This window comes from Lissotriton vulgaris, chromosome 3_1, assembly GCF_964263255.1.
Source record: "Lissotriton vulgaris chromosome 3_1, aLisVul1.2, whole genome shotgun sequence".
Lineage (NCBI taxonomy): Eukaryota > Metazoa > Chordata > Amphibia > Caudata > Salamandridae > Lissotriton > Lissotriton vulgaris.
Window position 1 is genome coordinate 512,928,603 of NC_141689.1, and position 21,149 is coordinate 512,949,751.

The following is a 21,149-nucleotide window of genomic DNA, read 5'->3' on the forward strand; positions in this document are numbered from 1 at the left end:
TCTCCAAAAAACAGACAGTTGACCAAATTCCAGAAGTTCAATAAATATATGGTTTGAGGCTGAGGTATCAGATAGGTGAAGATTAAATAGGTCTGTTGCTAGAAAGCTGAGGAAGTACAAGACACCCAAAGCTGCAGAGGAACTTTGACAGACAAGGCAGGGCCTAAAATTGCATCATGTTTAACAAAATAACCAACATGTGAGAAATTGCTGAATGATCCAAAACACAATTACAACTAAATACCATAAAATATTTTGGAACTTGGTGGAGTGCAGGCAGTGTGTTGAACACAGGATGGTACAGACCCAACAAACCAGAGAAGCGATCGGGAATTTAAGGAATATATCTCTAATCGCTATAAGAACAGAGATAAAGGTGATGAGGCAAATCCAAGGAATCGTACAAAACTGTCCATCATATCTCTGAAATTATAGATATAATTTGTGAAAATAAATCTTCAGCATCAACAGGTCCAGAGGGATGATCTAGGAATCGTCTAAAAGCAGTTCTCCATTTGTGGGCCCTCATACTGAAAATACAATTTGAAGTTGCTGGAAAGGTGCTAAAGTTGCAGCTATTTACAAAAAACGATCAGGGACAAAGCTCGGGAAATTATCGCTGACTGCCCATGCTACATCCACCTGTTAACAGTTTTGCTCTGATCGCTTTTAGTGAACTCTTGACTTGGACTAAGAGTAGAAAAATAATTTCACCATTCCAGAAAGGTTTTTTTGGAAGGCTATACTGTCATGCATAATGTTATGGTTTTGGTACTGAGGGTTAATTGTTCTGGTTGTCAATAGATGTACAACACTCCATTGTGCATTGATACATTTTACTAAAGCATTTATGTGCTGTGTGTCAAACTCTGGATAAAGTTACTCAGTATTAATTTTGTCCAGTTACATATGAAGACCTAGGCCCTGTTTTAAAAAATATGTTTTAGTGGCTTGTTTCTTATTGGTTTTTTTCTCAACCCCTATGGCATGGCCCACCTGGAAGTGGGTGCTGTATTATGCAGATGGTCTGCTGCTGCTGGACCATAAAGTGATGGGACTTCAAAGAATGCTGATCTTAGATTTGCTGAACATACAAAGGAAAACCAATTGGAAAGCAACCTTGGAAAGAGCCATCGCTTACATTTGGATCACCTATAAAGGCTCTGGCTTTGTTGATAGTTGTAGATTAGAAAGTTTTAGATACCTGGGAATGTTAACTGCTAGGAATGTCTACAAGATCCCTTTTTCAAGAAGAAAGTTAAAGCAATAAAAAACCGATCAATGGCCTTCTAAGGCCCATCTCAAAGTTTGGTAGCAGATCTGGTTCTCCATTCTTCAAGGCTACTGTGCGAAAATCACTCCTGTTGTGAGCCGTGGTTCACAAATTCGTTTTATGACCTGTACCAAATTGATAAATCTGAAGTATGGGCCTGGAGAAGATTGCTATGATTAAACCAGTGTACACCTATAAAAGCAATAAGACTTGAATTAAAATTAACCCTCATCAAAGCTCGAATTATACAATCAGCTCTTTGCTGATATTTTGCCCCTAGTTATTTTCCGGCAGAAACCCTTGCGAATTGGATATTCAAACAATAAGTCAGCAGTATTTGTGTGTACGTAGTGGACATATACCAATGTGCAGAATATGAAGAGACAAGTCTAAAAGCATTTTTTATTAATCCTAAAAATCAAGAGTTTATGTGAAGCTGTTGTGATGTTTCTTAACAATTTTAAAAATGTATGTGGTTAAGTTATGTACTCTTCAAGCAAACTATTACGGTTTGTTTTCAACTCAAATAGACTTATAAATATAAAAACAACTAAATTACACATCTTTATTTGAATAGTGTAGAGCAAAAAATGCCCTTTTATTCATCTGATATACATCATCTTTGCAGTTAGTTACATTAATGATTGGCATTTGGCGGATAAATTTATACACACTTTCACGTTTCATATACTGTACATATGGTCATTCGATACAGAGCATGCCCTTTCACAATTATACACACAGCGTCCTTGAGGAGAGCTTTTATAAACACACACAGTCAATTGTTTTGGCCGTCAGCGATCTGACACAGGGAGCAGACCAAAAGGAAGTGACATCACAAACGGGACCAGCTGGAGTACAATGAAAACAAAACCCTTGAGAGTGAGGTCTTATCAGCACACACACATGCAGGCACATACACAAGAGGGAAGGACTGCAGATTGGCAACACCTCAACAGCACATTTTAGGGAGTAAAAATAACAAACAGACAAACAGACCATTGAGAACGTCTCCAGTGTGAGATAAGGGGATGCACTGGAGACATTAGGGCAAAAGAAGTTTGGCAAATCAAAATATATCTCAGTCGTTTATATACACATATTTACACACAGTTCTGTTGCCAAACAGACGATGTCTGAAAGAAGGAGGAACTAATATTGGGGTCAGAGTCTGCACCATCATGCTTTATGATATTGAATAAAATAGTGATGTGTTTCCTGAGACCGGTTGAAAAGTTCAAGCTAATTTAAAGGTGCTAATCCTCTCTTAATACAGAATAGAGCCCCAAAATATACTTTTGAAGATGACCACCCTTTTTGGAGATTTCACACTTTATAGCTTAGGTCAGTCTAAATCCATACAAATATTGCAAAGAATTGTCTCCCTCACACCTATAATTTTATCTGCAAATATTGGGGTGTCGCGCAGATTTAGGATAATTTACAGTCTTGCCTTCATATAGAATTTCATGTTAAATCTGCTATAATGACCCTGTCACGACAGCTATGCTACCACAAACAGGCTGTTCTGTAGTACCATAAATTATCAATATTCTGATTTCTACATATTTACCAAATGTTTCGAGCACTCTAAATGGTTTCTTCTGTGCCAGGAAAAGGTAAGGAATGGGGTAGTGCATTGAACTTAGAGTATGAATACAATCTTTTAATTAAAGTGACTCTTGAGTGAAATTAAATAAAACCATCCAGACCAGCATGGATTTTCATATGGCTGCTATCACGATAAAGGCTATTCTGAGCGTCGCAGAGTTTAGGAAACTAAGAGAAAGGTGTAACTGCACTACATCAGTGTCACTACATTGATGAAATGAAACGTCATGGTCACTACTTCAATGTAGCAATTACATAGACGGCCACTGTATCAGCAAAGGTAAGAAGAAGGGTCAATTTATATATTAAGTTAATGGAAACGAATTTAATTAAAATATAGAAAGAGGTTTCAGGGGAGGGTTTCTCAGAAAGAGTTATTAGTTCCAAAAATTTGTTGAACTTTAATTTAAATGAATCAAGAAGTGGAATTAGTAATGGTGACAATAAGCAAAGAGAAATATATCTAACTTAATACAAACAGGGTAATACCAAGCGGGTTAGCCAGAAATATAACATTATTCGTGAAAATTCAATTATTTTGAAATATTTAAGAATTAGGTTTATGTAGAGGATAGGTTAAAGTTATTTAATTAATTACATAAATCATAAAAGTTCATGGTGAAGATTAGCAATGAATTTATGTACAGAATGATTACATTTAATATAAATTAAATAATTTATGTTTAAAGTTAGGGATACTATTAGGGTGAAGTTCAGGATAATTATTGTATTCAAAACAATTAAAATTTTTGCTTATTGATTAGGAGATTTAGAGTTAATTTTATTGTAGAGATAAGGGCAAATAATTAAGTTAAATGAAATAGAAAAATATTACGGTAGGTATGAAGGTTAGGTTTATATTAATAATTAAACTAAATACCATTTCACTTAGATAAAAAGGTTTATAGTTAACATTAAGAAAAGCAGTAATGAAATAATAATTTTTAAAAATCTGTTTGGCAAACGAAATACTCCATCAAAAAGTGGCAGATTTACCATCCACCACATTGGAACTGCCATTATGGCGACAGGACATCTGTTGCGCTTATGATAGCGTATCCCTTCTGCCAAACTCCAAATAAAGTCCTAATTGATGTAGGGGTCGAGAGTGGGTCAGTGTAATAGGTCAAAGGGAGAAATACAACTATTAAAAACTTACCATGACAATATTGTGCTCATCGATGTAGCAGCAATAATGTACTTCTATTTCCAAGTAGTTCTATGTGAGGGGGAAACTGCCTCAAGCTGTTAACCTGTACAGTTAACGCCAAACAACTATCTGGCAGGCAAGGGGTTAACCACCATTTCAGCATACATTTGCCTACATTTCCATCTTCTTGCTAAAACTCCACCTTCACATTAACTGATGACAATCTGTTCATCTGCAGTTAGCATGTTGCCTTGCACGTCCAATAGAGCGGGTGCTTGGCGGTTCATGTAGCTTGTGAATGCTTACAAGTGGCTTCACCCCTGCTTGAAGCTAATATTATGATCACAATGTCTTACTCCTTGCTTACTTGACTCTCGTTTCCAAAGCGGTTAAATAATCTGACTGCTTACGTGGGATACTCATAGTCTGAGCATCAACATTCATGTAACTTTCTTTTTTATGATTAATCAAAACATGAATGACTAATTCTTAGGTCTTGAGAAATGTGTTAGACTATCACAGTTTTCATCTTTCTGTGTCACTTATCATGAAACACATGATGATCCAGAACCAGGAATGTTGGGTCTATTCAAAATTATCAAAATTACCATTCACCCTATATCAACATTTATTTCATAAAGCCATCCTGCGTTGTACTCACTGATCTATCATTTAACAATACCACCCAAATGAGAATTTAAATCTATTCTGATTCACTGATTTTGGAAACATTGTCTTTCACAAACTGAAAATACAATACATTTCTGAAAATATCTCTTTGGTTTGTCAAAACAATGGACGTTTGAAGACCCTATCTGGCACCTATAGAATTATATCCCACAAAAACACATAAAAGATAGTTTCTAGCATGATACAACTGTGAAGGAGATGCAGTCACCCCTCGGTTGGCATCTTTCTGTTTGCATGTTGGCTTGGTTTGCATCGTTCTCTTATCTGTATATACACATTACAATACCCTTTAATCTGCGAATGCATCTTGGGCTAATATTCTCGCACATCCAATGGAACATGGTCATGTTATAAGCTTGGCACTGTTTTGCTTACATAAGCAGATCCTCTAACAGGTAGGTTACGTACCTGTTAGAGGATCAATCTCTGATTGGTCCAGACCACATTGCATGCCACAAACAATGCGTTCCACGCAAAAGGCAGAGCTATAAAAACATGTTCTCAGTTAAACAATTGCGTAGACTTTCATTGCATTGCCCGCCTCTTGCGTTATCAGCTCGTTTGACATAGATTTCGAAAGATGACATGGACATGTTCTGTGTCTTTCTTATTAAGGCCAAACTGCTGTGGGATGCGAATTGACCAATGAAATGATAGATGACTGCAAATGAATGCGGTGCTTCGGAGGTCATGCGTTTGAATCCTGGTCAGACTTAGTCAGACTTCCATCCTTCAGACAGACCTAAATTAGGGACCATACATGTATACCACTTAGAAGGTGCGTTAATTCTGTCTTGTAATGTTCGGGTTTTTAATCGAAGAATAAAGCACTGGCTGGAATCATGTGTAAAACAGAAACAATTTTTAAGAAGCAATGGCTCTATTCCTAGATACACAATTGAAGGCAATATAGCTGCAACAACATTTCATACATACAAATTATGGTATTCATTAACAGACTGGAGACATACAATACAGTCTGAGGATTGCTAGGCATTATTTGGCTGAGTGGCGTAAAGAATCCTTGATTCGTGTCAAAAATATTCATCTTAGCTTGGGCAGAAAATTGGCACATTCATCATGTCAACCTTACTTGAGTAATCAAGTTGCCCTTTTAGAATCATGTCTGTGGTTTGAACGAAAAAGCTGCACATCCCTTCTTCACATGGAGTTTGGCACAATATTGAAAAGATGCAGTCAAAAGTGTGAAGTCTAATGTGGTCCCCTGCTGATCCATATACCTTTAAATGACCTGCAATCGGCGAGTGCTGGATCGCGGCACTCTGGATGTTGGCACAAATGCACATGGAGACTTGTAGAGGTGATAATGTATGTTAAGATGCTGAGTTCTTTTTTAGTGTGTTCTACAAATTATTTCAATACTAGTCTAGGAAAAGCTGTAGGACTATAGTGTGTAGTCAACAAACATGGGATTTTAGTGCTTATCTGACGGTGTGAAGTGCTCATGAAGATAGGGTGGTTAATTTTAGGATATGAGGCAGCTTGATGTCTCTGTTTCCAGATTGCTCTGAGTTGTGTCGGTGGGACAGTGAGATTTTGGAGTAAGCTGTGTAGTGGGACCTCTGGACCAAGCACACTGATATCTGTGAGCATCACTTTTAGGAGGATCGAAAGTAATTGTGGGTGGCTAATGTAGTTCAAGAAATACATTTAGCAGTGAGCCTTTTCAAGAGCCCTGCAGTTAGAGAAACTGATGTCCACAAAAAGTGTTGGAAATCTATTCTTGGCACTCTACTGATGGGCATATCAGGTTTTCAGAACTGATTTATCTTACCGCTGGTTACCTTTATCACTATAAAGTATGAAAGGTGAAGTGATTCATGAGTATCTGTATATAGTGGTTTGCATTACTAATGTACATTATAATTTACTATTAAGTATCAAATCTATATATTTGCATCACAAAAATATTTAATCTTGTTCCGTTCCATCATTTAGTTGACCTCCGCACCCATCTTAATTTTTTATATACTTCATACCCCCAGTTCTCAGCATTTTCTGCCCCACTAAGTCCATCGAGGTTTGGAAATGCATAATTGGGGTTGGTGCTGATGCCCCAAGTCGGCTGTTCGAGGAGAAATGGCTCTTCAGAAATTCTGAGGTCAGAGCTCACTTTTGAAACTTTGAAAGCACACATGTACATAACAGAGGAACCCGGTGACTGGAAAGATGCACCTAGACAGGCCAACAAATACCTTACAAGAGGGAGAGGGACGGAATATAAAGATCTCCAGTGTAGCTCGGCTACTGTTTAATTGAAAAGATCAGTCCCATGTGCACTGAAGTTTCTAAAATAGATCTGCTTTCCTTTTACATCTTAATCCAAAGGCTCACTTGCTTCTATACAAGACTGCCAACTTGCAATCACCCACATATTGTCCTTTCTTTTTCATTGGTTCTACTATTATTGTTACCGAAATCCATCGGCCATTTTTTCCTTGCCATGACCAATGCACAAAACTTCTCAAGATCATTGGAGTTGCCTCAACTTTCTTCATTGCATTGAATCCCCACCACTGCCCCCAGGACCTCTGCTCCAACAGAAGCATTTTTATGACACAGCATCATCCAAAGGTCCAATCTCCCCTAACCTTCCAACTCTCCACCAGCCATATCTACTTAATAACCATCCTTTCCTGACTCTCGATTATGCAAAACTGTTCCTTCACATACTCATTTCTACTTAGCATCAATACTATAGTATCCTCTCCAGCAGTCTTCCAGTCCATGCTCAATCAATCAATCAATCAATCAATCAATCAATCAATCAATCAATCAGTCTATTCATATAGTGCAACTATTCACCCGAGAGGTTATCCTGGTATTCTCAGTCCCACCACAATTTCTCATAGCTCTTGTGTCACCTGTCATGTTCTACTATCCTACTCTGTCCCTGCTTCTCCTCCTCTGCACCAAGCTTGCCTTCATCCCCTTTCTATCCAATAGCATAACATTATTGAACTACCGTCCCTTATCTCATTTATCAAGCCCTCCCCACCCTACAGTATTATGGCTCATGTTTCCACATATTCTCATGCTGTCTGTCATGGTGGTAGATCCAGCTCTCACTAATTGTATCTTCTGTTGAAGAGGTACTTTACTGTAAGTTCTCAAAATATTCTTTCCCTCCTAACCTTCACCACTAGCTCCAAAATCACTAATATTTAATTCAGTATGTGCAGAACACACCACATATGTGTACTGGTGGCATCCTAAATATATATTTATATATACATTTCATTTTGCCAATAAGCCAACATCAATTAATAAGTACGTCTGTTTAAAGAGCCTGTTACTCTGGACTTTCTAAAGGGGCTAAAAAACATGTTCCTGCTTCAAGACATCCGACTCTCTCTGGCAAATTGAACATGATGGTTGCAATGATTTAGTTTATATCTCCACCCCATAGACCACGTTCGGACCCTCAGCATCATCTTGGACAGCAAACTCACCATGAAGAACCAGATCAACGCAGTCTCGTCTACCTGCTTCCTCACTCTGCACATGCTACCAAAAGATCTGCAAATGGCTCCCAGTCTCCACCAGATGCACTGTCACTCAAGCCCTCCTCCCCAGCTGCTTGGAATACGGCAAGGCACTCTACACATGAACTACCACACTCATCCTGAAGAGACTTCAGACCATTCAGAACTCAGCAGCCAGACTCAGTCTCGACCTAGCCAGTCGGGTCTACATCAACTCTCACTTCAGGAATTTAGAAAGGGACTGAATATCTGGCAATTGAACTGATGCCACTCAAGCAGCCTAGATCTCAGTGCCTGGATACCCCCACGGGTTATTAGCTGTGCTTTATAAATCCTGATTGATTGATTGATTTATTGATCTACAACTATCACAACTGTAGATGTCTGACATGTATTTGTATTTGTTTTTGCTGTTGTACATGCAGGTAATGACAAACATTAAACTTTACACTGTTTAGTAGAGGTAATGATGTTCTTTGGTCTCTCAGACCTTTAGGCCTACGGATGTCTCAGACTTTTATGTTGACCATACAATGTTGTCACATGTATTTTTCCCAAACATCTCTGCACTGCAAATCTGGGATAAAAATAATGATCTAGGTTATACAGGTGTAGGACTGCTGGTTTAGGACAGGCAAAGCAATGGTTTGTAGCTTCTGTTTCAAGTGTGAAAGGATAGGCTGGCTCTAAACAAGATATAGTTTAATCGGCTTTTGTACACAGCTAAAGTGTAAGCGGGGGAAGTGTTTTAACTCGGATTGTATGGTTAATTCTATAAAAGAAAATAACTACTGCCACACTTATGGGACACATGAAAGTTAGTAGCTGACAGGCCTGTACATGATTGATTTGAGCACAACAGGTTATCAACTAAATCCAGGTATGGAAAATGCTCAAAAATGTAGGCTAATTCTGAAAACACTTCTTTAGAAGGTACTTCCCCAAACCCTACCTTTCCTGTTGTTAATGTTCCTCGACCACAGAGGCAGTTCAGCTTGTGGTGTGCCCTTTATAAATGATTACTGTTTTGATTATTGTGCATCCTTTTGATGATTCATGGACTCCTGCATCATCAACATGCAGTGTAAATCTATTGTGAGATTTTACTTCAAATACACTACTTTCCACTGAGGACAGTTTTGTGAGTATGGATGTTCAATAGGTGTTCATCTATTCAATACTCCTAATGTATATTCACGTTTTTCCAAAGAAATCATGTATGCCCTCACATTCAATTTCCGTTCATGTGGCAAATTCCTCTTTGGTCATTTCTTGGCAGTAGACAAGTCACAAAGTTCTCCTTTCTCATGTCTCCATACTGCCGAAGTTACAACGTCTTCTTTTCCTGCCTTTGCAGAAATTACAAAGCCCTCTGTAGTCCTTTCTTGCTCCTGCCTTGTCCCCAAGTGACAAGGCCCCCTTTTGTTATTCCTTGCTGGTGCACAAGTGACTGTGCCCCTGATGTTATTTCTTGCTGGTGCAGAAGTGACAAGGCCCTCTTTTGTGATTTCTTGCTGGTGCACAAGTGACAATGCCCTCTGGTGTAATTTCTTGCAGGTAGACAGGTGACTAAGCCCTTTGATGTCATTTCTTGTTGATGCACAAGTGGCAAAACCCTCTTTTGTCATTTCTTTCTGGTGCAAAAGTGACAAAGCCCTCTGATGTCATTTTTTGCTGGTGCACAAGTGACAAGGCCCTTCTTTGTCATTTCTTGCTCTTACCAGTGAGCAATTCTTCTTTTGCCACTTCTCCATTTTCACCACGTTGGAACAATGTGGCTTATTTTGTCCTTTCCTTTCATTATCCTTCTTTTCTATCTTACATTTGTATCTCAACTCTACCTCCTTCTTTTCGCCCATGGCTTTGATTTACTCCATAGTATCCTCATAGAGCTCAAACAGGGTAAATAAATACAAACAAGAGCCTTGATTTAGTCCTCTTTTTCTTTTAACAAGGATTGGCTCTATCCATACTTTCTTATACCGATGCACATTGTACAGAAATATTCTTCATTGTGGAACCTTTTCTTTGCGATTAAAGGAACAGCGTCCATACCTCAATTCAATCACACATCCAGTTTTCACGTGCACTCTATTGATGCTCTCAGTAGATGCCTTTTCTACTACCAGAGTATGCTGGCTGCACATAACCCTCTGGAATGTTTGCCAGAGAGGCCTAAGAGTGTGGGCCTGGCATTTAGGGAGGATCTCAAATGGATGGTGCAATGGGTGGTCAACAGAGCACACAGAGAGGTGCAGCCCAATCCTTGAGGATATAGCTGGGTGCAATATCAATCAGAACTTATTATCAATGTATCAAGTCACGATTCTTCACCTCAATCTGCGCTACACTACACAACCATTGTTGGTAGCCCCACACTTTACAAACTTTTTTAGGTATACATAATCTATTTGAGTTGCAGGTTACAGGTGACTGTTTGGCCTGAAGAAATCTCAGCCTGTAGCCAGTGCACACCTAAGACCTCATTGGTGATGGTCTTTCAGTTTCAGACGTTCTACGTAGAATTGAGCTGTTTGTTCCGGTGCGTCTTTGTACCCAATAGATCAAACTCCAGGTACAGTCCGAAGAGATCACTTCCTTCTCAGGACTGGTGCCTCCTGGAGGGGCCCATGGTCAGGTTTGTAGAGAGTGGGAAACATGGTTCTCTGATTGTTGGATTATTGACCACCTATTTCATTGCCTATGGAATGACTTTGAACACTCTAATGTTGCTTAAGAAAAATCAAGTGCTTCTCTTCTTTTAATTAAATACAAATTGCGCGTTGCGATGGTAATGATCAAGCTTAGGTGCTCAATTTCGCACTATCATCTTATCTCACTCCCTGGCCTTTTCTTGCTCCACGTCCAAAATTCTGCTCAAGCCCAAGCACCTGCCACATATTATCCTCTCACTAAGATGTCTACAGTTTCACATGCTGATGGGTGAAGTTATAGTCAAATTCCATAACAGCACCTCTTGCTACAACTAAACACACCTACCCTTTGAATACACAATAGCATTAGATACAGTTGGGTTTTTGAGAGTTAATGGATAGCTTTGGAAAAAAAGCCATTTGTACCTTAGATCTAGTCCCTACTGTTTTTAGTTGCTTTACTGGTGCCCAATGAGGTCTATTGGTTTCGGTCACTGTTTAGATTTAAGTAGCAGAAACGCCCTGCTATTTGTCGCTGGGCACATATAATAAGAAGTCCAGAAAGCCATACCCTCCAATAGGATCGACTTGAAACAATCTGCTGTTTATCAAGGAGGGCTTCTCTTTGCTTAGAGATGCCTCCAAGGTTTGGCTTATAGGGTCATTTTTGAGGGGCTGGTCCGTAGGAGAAGTATGGACGTTGTTCCAAAATGCGTTTGCTTCAGGCAGCTGAGTGCCATTCAAAGCTTGTTTTGTAGTTTACTTTCTAATGGAGTTTCTTTTACTTTGTGATTTTTGTTTTTGCAACGCAGGTCGTAAGGTGCTCTGTATTACTACAGCGTTTCAGAAACATTTTAATAGCATTTTTTCGGGGTTTCATAAATGAAGAAAAACAATCAGCACTTTTTCCTCAGAAGTATAAACAATTTAAATGATAATTCTTTTAAATTATCGTTCTTGGTCAAAAGCAAAGAAAGGCAAATGAATGCCCATGTCTAAGGCATAACATCAATAAACCTATGTTTGAAAAAGAACACATTAAATGAATATAGGACTTAACATTTTAAATAAATGTAAAATACAAAAACTCTGGAAAATAATGCAATATATAAAATATTGCAGGCTCGATTCACCAAGCCATTTTGTACATCAAAATCCAATTTAGTTCCACAGATGTATGATTTAGGAGCGCACACTCTGGTGCGAAATTCACAAATTGAGAATTTACATTTGTAAATTGCTTTGTTCTCATGTAAAACTACACTAGTTTGAGGCTTATTTTAGGGTGGAGTAATTCTGTGGGAGGAGAGTAGGTGCTCCGAAGCTGGTATGCCATGGAAAGTCGGTGAGCTCCGACAAAATTGTGCCTATGTGGGATATTCACAAACCTTTTTCACCTTTCCGTTCCTGGACACGGGCACACCTAAGCGAATACCCTGTGTGAGTGTGGAAGGGATAACCCAAACATTGGTAGAGAGAGAATTTGATTCTCAATGGAGAAAAACAGTTTTCTTTAGAGAAAAAGACACAATTTAGTACGCCCAAATGCACTTTGGCTTAGAATGTTCAAGAATAAAAATGAACACTGCGTATTTTTAAATTTGACATGTTTAAATGCTTATGATTCTGAGTTCGGGTGAATGCTCGCACTGCCATAATTTCCCAGAAGGACGCCTGAAATGTTATTGCAAACTTCTCCGAATGTATGTGTAAATATGATGTAGTAAATGTACAATTCTGTGGAGTATGTGTGTATCCTGGGTCCATTGAATCGCATTTTCTCCTTGTTAGTAGGGTGACCAACTGGCATGGGTGCAAATTCAGGACGGTGAGTGCAAAAATTCAGGACAAAGGTCCAAAATTCAGGACAAAAATTCAGGACAGGAGGTCATAATTCAGGACAAAAGGTAAGTTTTACAGACACATCACAGTAGGTTGCGGAATAGTATATAAGTAAGTCCATCCATATCCAAACATTCAACCATTTGCAAACCTATCCAAATGTATCCTTCCATCCATCATTTCACTCATCCATCCCTTCATCCAGCCTTTCTCTCATCCATCCATCCGCCCTTTCACCCTATCCATCCGTACACTCATCCATCCACTCTTCCACCCATCCATCCATTTACCCTTTCACCTATCCTTTCACTAACTCATCCATCTAATCTGTCACTCATCCATCCACCCTTTCACTCCTTCACTTATCTATCCATCCTTTTGTCTATCTAGCCTCACTTTCACTCACCCATCTTTACATCCACCCTTTCACTCATCAGTCCATCCATTCAACCTTTCACTTATCAATTCATCAATCCATCCATCATTTCACTCATCCATCCACCCATTCATTTGCCCATCATCTATCCTTTCACTTATACATCCACCCTTTTACCCATCCATATATCCTTCCACCCATACATCCATCTATTTACCTTTTCTCTCATCCATCCTCCCACTCACTCATTCATCCATTTGGCCTTTTTCATTATCCATCCATTCACCCTTTCATTCATCCATTCACCCTTTCATTCATCCATTCACCCTTTCATTCATCCTTCCCTTACTCACTAGCCCACCTTTTCATATTAATTATGAGCTGAGCCTTTGTTTGCAGAGTTGCAGGCAGAAGAGGCCCATCAATAATGTCACCCTTGCTGTAGTTCCTAAAGCAAGGGGTAGGGTGGGGGTAGGGTTCACTATGCCCCTGCACATAGGCCATCTGAAAAAGTGGAAGTCATGAGTCATGCATGATGCACAGTGCCAGGACCTGAGGTGACCGTGACATGGTGTTGTTTCCAGGGCTTTAGTGGAATGAAAAAACTGGGTGTCTCTCCAAAGGGGGGTGTTTGATGTAATTAAGGGCGTGGCTTAAAACACCTAAGCTAAAAATCTGATCTTAGTATAGTGTACCCCTCCCCCCCGACTGGTATTTTGCCTCTTCTGTCATTGTATCCTGATATATAATAACAAGTAATGTTACACCTGCAAGAAGCCAGAACTATTGGCTTTGTCAATGGTTGTTAGTTACATAAAATAAAGAAGCAGCAAACATGGCTTTGTTGAATATAATATTGAAAATTCATCAATTCTAAAATGATGAGACTGTGAAAGAACTCTATACCCTTCTTTTTAACTTGTTTCACCGTCTTCCATGTGACAAAATGCCCTGCCCTAGACTGAAGCTGGGAGAGGCCATCAGCCCAAACTGCCCTATTGTCATTCTGTATTTGGCAATCATCGGACCGATACAGAATGACAATGTGTGGGGTGGGGCTGCTCTTGTGCTCTGAGGAGGAGAGCAAGGCGGCCCCATCAGGGAGCTGAGGCTTCATGCAGGGGAACTGTGCTGTTCAGGGCCGGACTGGGAACCAAAACCGGCCATGGCAAATTGCTCGGCCGCCCCTAGCCCTCCTCCCGCCGCCGAGTTCTTTGCTAGGGCCGGTTTTTGGCCAATTATGTTACAGGGCCGATTTTGCAGCTATACTGCAAAAAAGGCCCTGTAACAAAATCGGCCTCCAGGGGCCCAAAACCGGCCCCCACCAGTGCGGAGCACCAGGGGATTTCCCGGTACCCACTACGGCCAGTCTGGCCCAATGCCTAAAATTACGGACAAAAGGCATCTGTAATAGGGATCATCACGGACAACGGACGTGAGACCGAAATTACGTACGGTCCGTGAAATTTACGGACGGTTGGTCACGGTACTTGTTAGAGTGTTGTTTTAATGGTGCCCTGACATTATTCTTCAAGGTAAATCGTATTTATATTGAATATTGTGTTTATCTGACTACAAGTAGGTCCACTGATTGCACAGCAGCAACACAGCACGGTTGTGCATCTGCCATTTTCACACATTTTGGGAAATGTGATTGTTTTGCGAAATAAATAAAGAACTGTGGGGCATATTACCAACAACTAGCGATAATTATCGCTATGTTGGCTTAGTGGCAATATTATTATCGCCGAGCTTCGACGATTTTTATCGCAGATAAACCTTGCTATTATCAAGGTTTATCTCAAAAGCGATAAAAATCAGCCGAAATGCATGAATGTCGCTGAAAAGTCAGCGATATTCATGCATTACCGAGCTAATGCTCTTAGCCATGTTATCCACCTACCATTGGATAACATGGCTAAGAACTGCTCTGGGCAGGCGTTCACTTTTGGAGATATTCGCGCTTAACGCGAATATTTCCAAAAGTAGGTAATAGGAGATAGCGATGTTAGCGACTGTTTCCAGTCGCTAACATCTTGGCATGCCCACTTTGCATGTCATTAGTGATAAATATCGCTGACATGCAAAGCGGGCCCCAAGATGATCGCTATCTCCTACTAGCTGTCGCTAACTGGTGTTAGCGATAGCTAGGTAACAGGGCAATACAATTATCGCCGCTTTAGCAGGAAAAATTCCCGCTAAAGCGGCGATAAGGCCCTTGGTAATATGCTCCTGTATTACCCGACCCACACCCTGAACTGAACCGTATTTAGGAACAACGGGATTCGAGGCACTTGATTTAAACATATACATGTGATTAAAATTTGCGTCTTCCCAGCTATAGGGTCTGATGGCAGGCAGGCACCCACGAGCGCTGCAGTCTTTGTTGTGTAGTAGTGAGACTATATAAGACTGTCCGTGTCGTACCCGTTGTTTTTACTACGTGTGTAAATTGTCAATTGAAACACCTGAAATGCGGTATTGCTTATAAAGGTTTCTAAACGCGCGCTCGCAGTTTGATTAAATCGTTCAATAAGTTAGAACGTGATTAATAACCATTTATGAAGTCAGCCGAATACACCCAGGAGACACTCTCAAAACGGGTATGTTATGTGAGATTTGATGTAGATTGATCCAATGTAGACAATCATATCGACTCCTCGCAACTCAGCAATATAAGGCGAAATGTGATACAACGCTGCCACCTGGTGTATGCACTCATTTATGCTGCTAAATGCTGCTCTAGCTCTGGATCCAGCACAGATAGTGGGCTCCCTACAGCCTCAGTGCCGACTCATTTTCTGTTATTTTAGCGCCAATTCTTTGGCACAGTGCATTAAAGTAGTCATAGCCCTGATGGTATTTAAGTTGCAAGATTTTCTACTTGATCCAGTTAGCAACACATATATATATATATATATATATATATATATATATATATATATATATATATATATATATATATATATATATATATATATATATATATATATATATATATATATATTGTTTTTTACAGATATTAGTTTCAGTTTTTGAATAACCTATACAACTTTCCTTGATTTTCTGCCAGATACAAGCAGTCCAGTGTTAAAAAAACGATATGCTGAAACTTAACTCAGTAGAAACCACTTGCAACTTGTCAACAGGAATTTCCCTTAAGGTGTTTTTATGAGTTTTAATTTTTCTCACATCTTGTCAAAATATTCCTTTTTATCTACTGAAAATCACGTGGAGTCCTTGACAAAGTAGTATAGACAATAATTTGGGACACTTTGGAACATCGAAAGACAAATGGACACGTGTTGAAATAAAATGAAAAGGTATCACAGAAAGTTCTAAACATTTAGCAAAGCTAAAAAAAATCACGTTTTCTGGTTTCTGATCGCGTTTCTTTGAACCTCTGACGCATTTTTCACCATTTAGTCCGAAGAGATGGCTCTTGAGAAAGGACAGGGAAGCAGTAGAGGAAGAGGGCGGGTCAGGAATGGCTTCATCCGGTTACATCAGCACCTGGCTCCTTGTGTCAGGGAGTCTCAGTCCCACGAGGCCCCCGCAAACCAGAACCGTGGACGCCAGGAGGATGGGGATTACTTTGGTGATGCCCACTAGGGAGCCGAAGAAGAGGTTTCCCATCACTGCAGCCGCTTTACAAAGCGCGTTCAAAAAGCCGAAGCCTGTAGCCCTGTGGGAAGAGAAAGACAGAAAAGACGATTCAGAGTACACCGCCATATTGAAGTCTTCAGCCATTGTAAATATATCATAGTGACCAGGGCACAAGTCCTAAAAGAATAAGTGGGGGGACTAACCTAGTTAATCAGAATGCAAGTGGCATCACAGCACTTGACATCACCGTGTGTGACATCACGGTGCGTGACATCACGGCGCGTGACATCACAGGAAGTGGCATCACAGGAAGTGGCATCATAAGAAGTGACATCAGAATTTAAGACCAGATATGTATGTTTAGCAGGTCTATCATGAGTACATGGGAGCACATTTCGAGTACACAGGGAAACCCTCCTGATTTATGTAGAAGATTCACACTTTTGAAAGCTACACATAAAACAATGTTGCCTTTTGTCAGAGTAAACTTTCTCTCCCCATAGTGCTTTACAAGAAAAAAATTTATTTCAATGCCTCTTCAGGGGTAGTAAGCACTTTATAAATTACATTTATTTTGTGTAAATACAGGGAAAGACCAACAAATCTGACATTCTTACAGTGCATGCATATCTCCAAAACAGGGACTGAACAAAGTGAAAAGCAGCCTCTCTTAAGGATGTGTGAAGTGCTAACAAGGCGTGAGCTTTTGTTTCCCCTCTGCTTCATTGGCATCTAGGTGTGAGGCTCATAACTGCTGCCAGGCAGGAGACTTGAACAAAAGGAGGCCTGATGACCCCTCAGATTCGCCCCAGCAGGAGTCTGAACTAAGCAAGCCCCCTCCCGCCTGCACATTGTTGTGATCGAAAGCAGACAACAACGTGCAGGCATTGCTGAATGTGTCCATGTGTTTGCTAATTACTCCGGGACAAATTCAGCCTATTTTTCAGTGGGGCCCAACTTCTAGGCGTCCACCCTGTGAAAAAAGTGGGTGGACGCCGTCCACCCGTGTGTACACCCGACCCGTGCCCTGATAGTAACTAATGTCAGTATTTCCCATGGGTTTCAAACATCTCAGGAAATGGGGAGTAAAGGTTTTTTCTGATACTTGTGTGCACTCAAGGCTGCATCTCCGTTTCCCCAGTGCTTAATGTGTGTAATAATAAGTGACAGAGCCCTGACCAGGCAGCCACTGCAGCTTGCACCACTCATTGCCCTGTCATTGCTGCCAAAACAACTGCTAAACATCTCTCTCGCCTGCGGGCGCAACAGTTCAGATTAATCCAGATCCCCAAAGCTAAAGGAATGGCTGGGGAGGCAGGTATCAGTCATTTTTAATGTATATTGTATTCATAAACAACTGTTGTTCAGCTCATTTCTAAATTAGATGAGCAGCACCACCATGTGGCAGACTGTCCTAAGTGCGGTGTGAACGGAAGGCACCTGGGGATTTCTGCCTCCCATCCCTGTACTTAGCTAGTGCCTGATTCAGGCACGCAGCAGAGGCTACGAGTCCCCCAAAACCAGTATCTTGCCTCCTTGGGGCCCCTGACCTCTAACACAGGCCAATTAGCAGAATTTAACACAGCCTTCTCCATAAACTACGTTATGCAGATACTGCAGGACCCCTGCCCATATGATGACCCCCGAAACCAGTCCCTAGTCGTCTAAACGTTTCAACACAAAAAACTAGGACTATCATGTGCATCGTTTTTTTGATTTGATTTTTGATTTCAATTTCTAGAGCGACCTGGTGCCAGCATTCAAATGTTTCCTAAACTTCAGAGACCACCGAAAGGAGGAAGAGGGAGACTTAAGAGAAGAAGAGAACAGCCAGGTTTTCATTTTTTTCAGAAACTTGCCTTATTAGACTGACAGTTGAGGGGCATAGGCTTTTTGCTCCAAAGTTGGCAACTGGAGAGGCCACCCCACGAAGCTTTCTTGATTTTTGGAACAAATATTGACTTCAAGGATGCGGATCGCAACAGTCTGTTTTGTGGATGACAATGCAGAGCATTATGTGCCAAACAGAGAGCCTTAAAGGCCACCCTTTTTTTGGCTGGAAGCCAATGAACTTCTGACAAAGCAGTCAAGACCGATTTGAACTTTGGTATCTTCGTAAGAAGACGACCGGCTGCATTCTGCAGCTTCTGAAGCTTATTTAGAAAGCGTTGTTTAATGCCCAGATAAAGGGATTCACAGTAATCCAGCCTAGATAATACTAGTGTGATGACAACTGATTTCTGCAAATCGAAGGGAATAAAAGGCAAAAACTTCCTTAGCGCTCTCAGCAGAGAGAAACAAGATGAGGTCAATCTATTTATCTGATCCGAAAAAGAAAGCTCAGTGTGAAAAATTACCCAGCGGTTTCTAACTTTGGATATCGACAGGGGCGCTGGGGGAGGGGACCCGGAGTCTGAGGCCACCATGATTGATTCCAGAAGGAGGTTTCCTTTCCTAAGAGGAGGACCTCAGTTTTTAAGTACTTCAACTTCAGGCAATTACCGCTCATCCAGCTAAGAATTGCCCCCTTCCACATTGGTTGAAATCGACACCACATTTTGAGTGTCATCAGCGTCAAACACTGTAGCAAAGCCGAAGGAGTGAATCAGATTCGCTAAGGGGGCCATGTAAATATTAAAAAGTGTTGGGCTCAGTGATGACTCCTGAGGAACACCACAAGGCAGAGAAAAGGATTGATGGACACAGCTTGTATACCTTCCAAAATAGACAGACTGTTGCTCCAGGAAAACATAAATTGGAGGGGAAGGTGCAGCAAAGGAAAGGGGGTGGAGTCATAAGGGGCAGAGCTTGAAAAGCAGAGTCCGACTGTCAATTTATACATTTATTAAAAATATATATTACACAATACAACACAATGGTTCAGCACACCATTAATTTGATCAACATTGTTACTATATACTGTATGGTGTGCTGAACCATTGTATTGTATTGTATAAAGCGCCTTTGGGCATTAGCTTTGGAAGCCTAGGGGTATGTGGCTTCAGGTTTCTGGCACCCACAAACGTAACTAGACCAGGATTCATTAGATTGAGTGCAGTCAAGTGTCTTACCCTGTACCCCTGTCTTAGTATTGCTAATTAAAAAAATATATGCTGCGAAGGAAGTGGCAACAAGGGCAAATGTGGCAGTATATCTGTTCTAGCTTACTTAATTGGCTACAAATAAGGTACCTTTTAAATGATCTTACAGGTTTAAACACTTGCTGCTGAGATTTTTGTGTGCCAAGCAGTTTGAGGGGATTATAATGTCTACAAGTATGGAAGATATGTGATTCCTACAACTTACAACCCGATCTCCACATCGCTCCTTCGAACCTCCCCAGCCCTCTCTTCTAACGCCAACGAAGCCGCCTCCAACCTCACCCTTTGGTTATCCAACACCGCCGACACCTTAGCACCACTGAAAAAACGTCAACACAAATCTGGCAACAAGAAGGCCTCATGGTTCAACGATGATCTCAAGAAGTCCAAGAAACTGTGCCGCTCCCTTGAAAAGGCCTGGAAAAAAGACCCATCCACCAGCAACAAGGACGCCTTCAAATGCGCCACCCGTACTCACCACCAACTGATCCGAAAAGCCAAGAAAACAGCATTCAAGGATCGACTTGACAACAACGCCCACAACAGCAAGGAGCTCTTCAACATCGTCAAGGAATTTTCCAACCCCTCGGCCAACTCCAACGACATCACCCCCTCTCAAACCCTCTGCGACTCCCTAGCCTCTTTTTTCCACAACAAGATTGCTGACATCCACAACAGCTTTGACAACCAACCCGGAAGCCAACCCACCCTACCATCTGCTGACCATCTTCCCCCCGTAAACACCCTTAACGCCTGGAACCCAATCTCCACTGAGGACACCATCCGCCTGATGAACTCCATCCACTCTGGATCCCCCACAGACCCATGCCCTCACCACATCTTCAACAAAGCAGACTCCGTCATAGCTCCGCACCTCCGAGACGTCATCAACTGCTCCTTCAACTCCGCTACCTTCCCAGAAGACTGGAAACACGCTGAACTCACCGCCCTTCTGAAAAAACCAACAGCAGACCCCACCGAACTCAAAAACTACCGCCCCATCTCGCTTCTTCCATTCCCGGCCAAAGTCATCGAGAAAGCTGTCAACAACCAGCTCGCCGCCTTCCTCGAAGCCAACAAATCACTCGACCCCTCACAATCTGGCTTCCGTGCCAAACACAGCACTGAGACCGCCCTCATCGCAGCTACAGACGACATTCGAACTCTACTGGACAATGGAGACACAGTCGCCCTCATCCTCCTCGACCTCTCTGCAGCCTTCGACACAGTCTGCCACAGCACCCTTCTACAACGCCTCAGAAACATCGGAATCCAAGGAAAAGCACTGGAATGGATCACCTCGTTCCTCACCGGAAGAACCCAGAGAGTCCGCCTCCCAC

The 21,149-nt window shown here is 41.1% G+C and overlaps 1 protein-coding gene across 1 annotated transcript in view; it reads right to left on the reverse strand.

Annotated features, from left to right (window-relative positions):
• Window positions 1-16,257: 16,257 nt before the first annotated feature.
• Window positions 16,258-21,149, reverse strand: part of SV2C (synaptic vesicle glycoprotein 2C) — a 532,655-nt gene continuing 527,763 nt past the window's right edge. Inside the window, exon 12 of the mRNA XM_086962974.1 lies at window positions 16,258-16,787. Coding sequence (XP_086819100.1) covers window positions 16,604-16,787 — 184 coding nt within the window. The 3' untranslated portion in view covers window positions 16,258-16,603. The remainder of the gene's footprint in view (window positions 16,788-21,149) is intronic.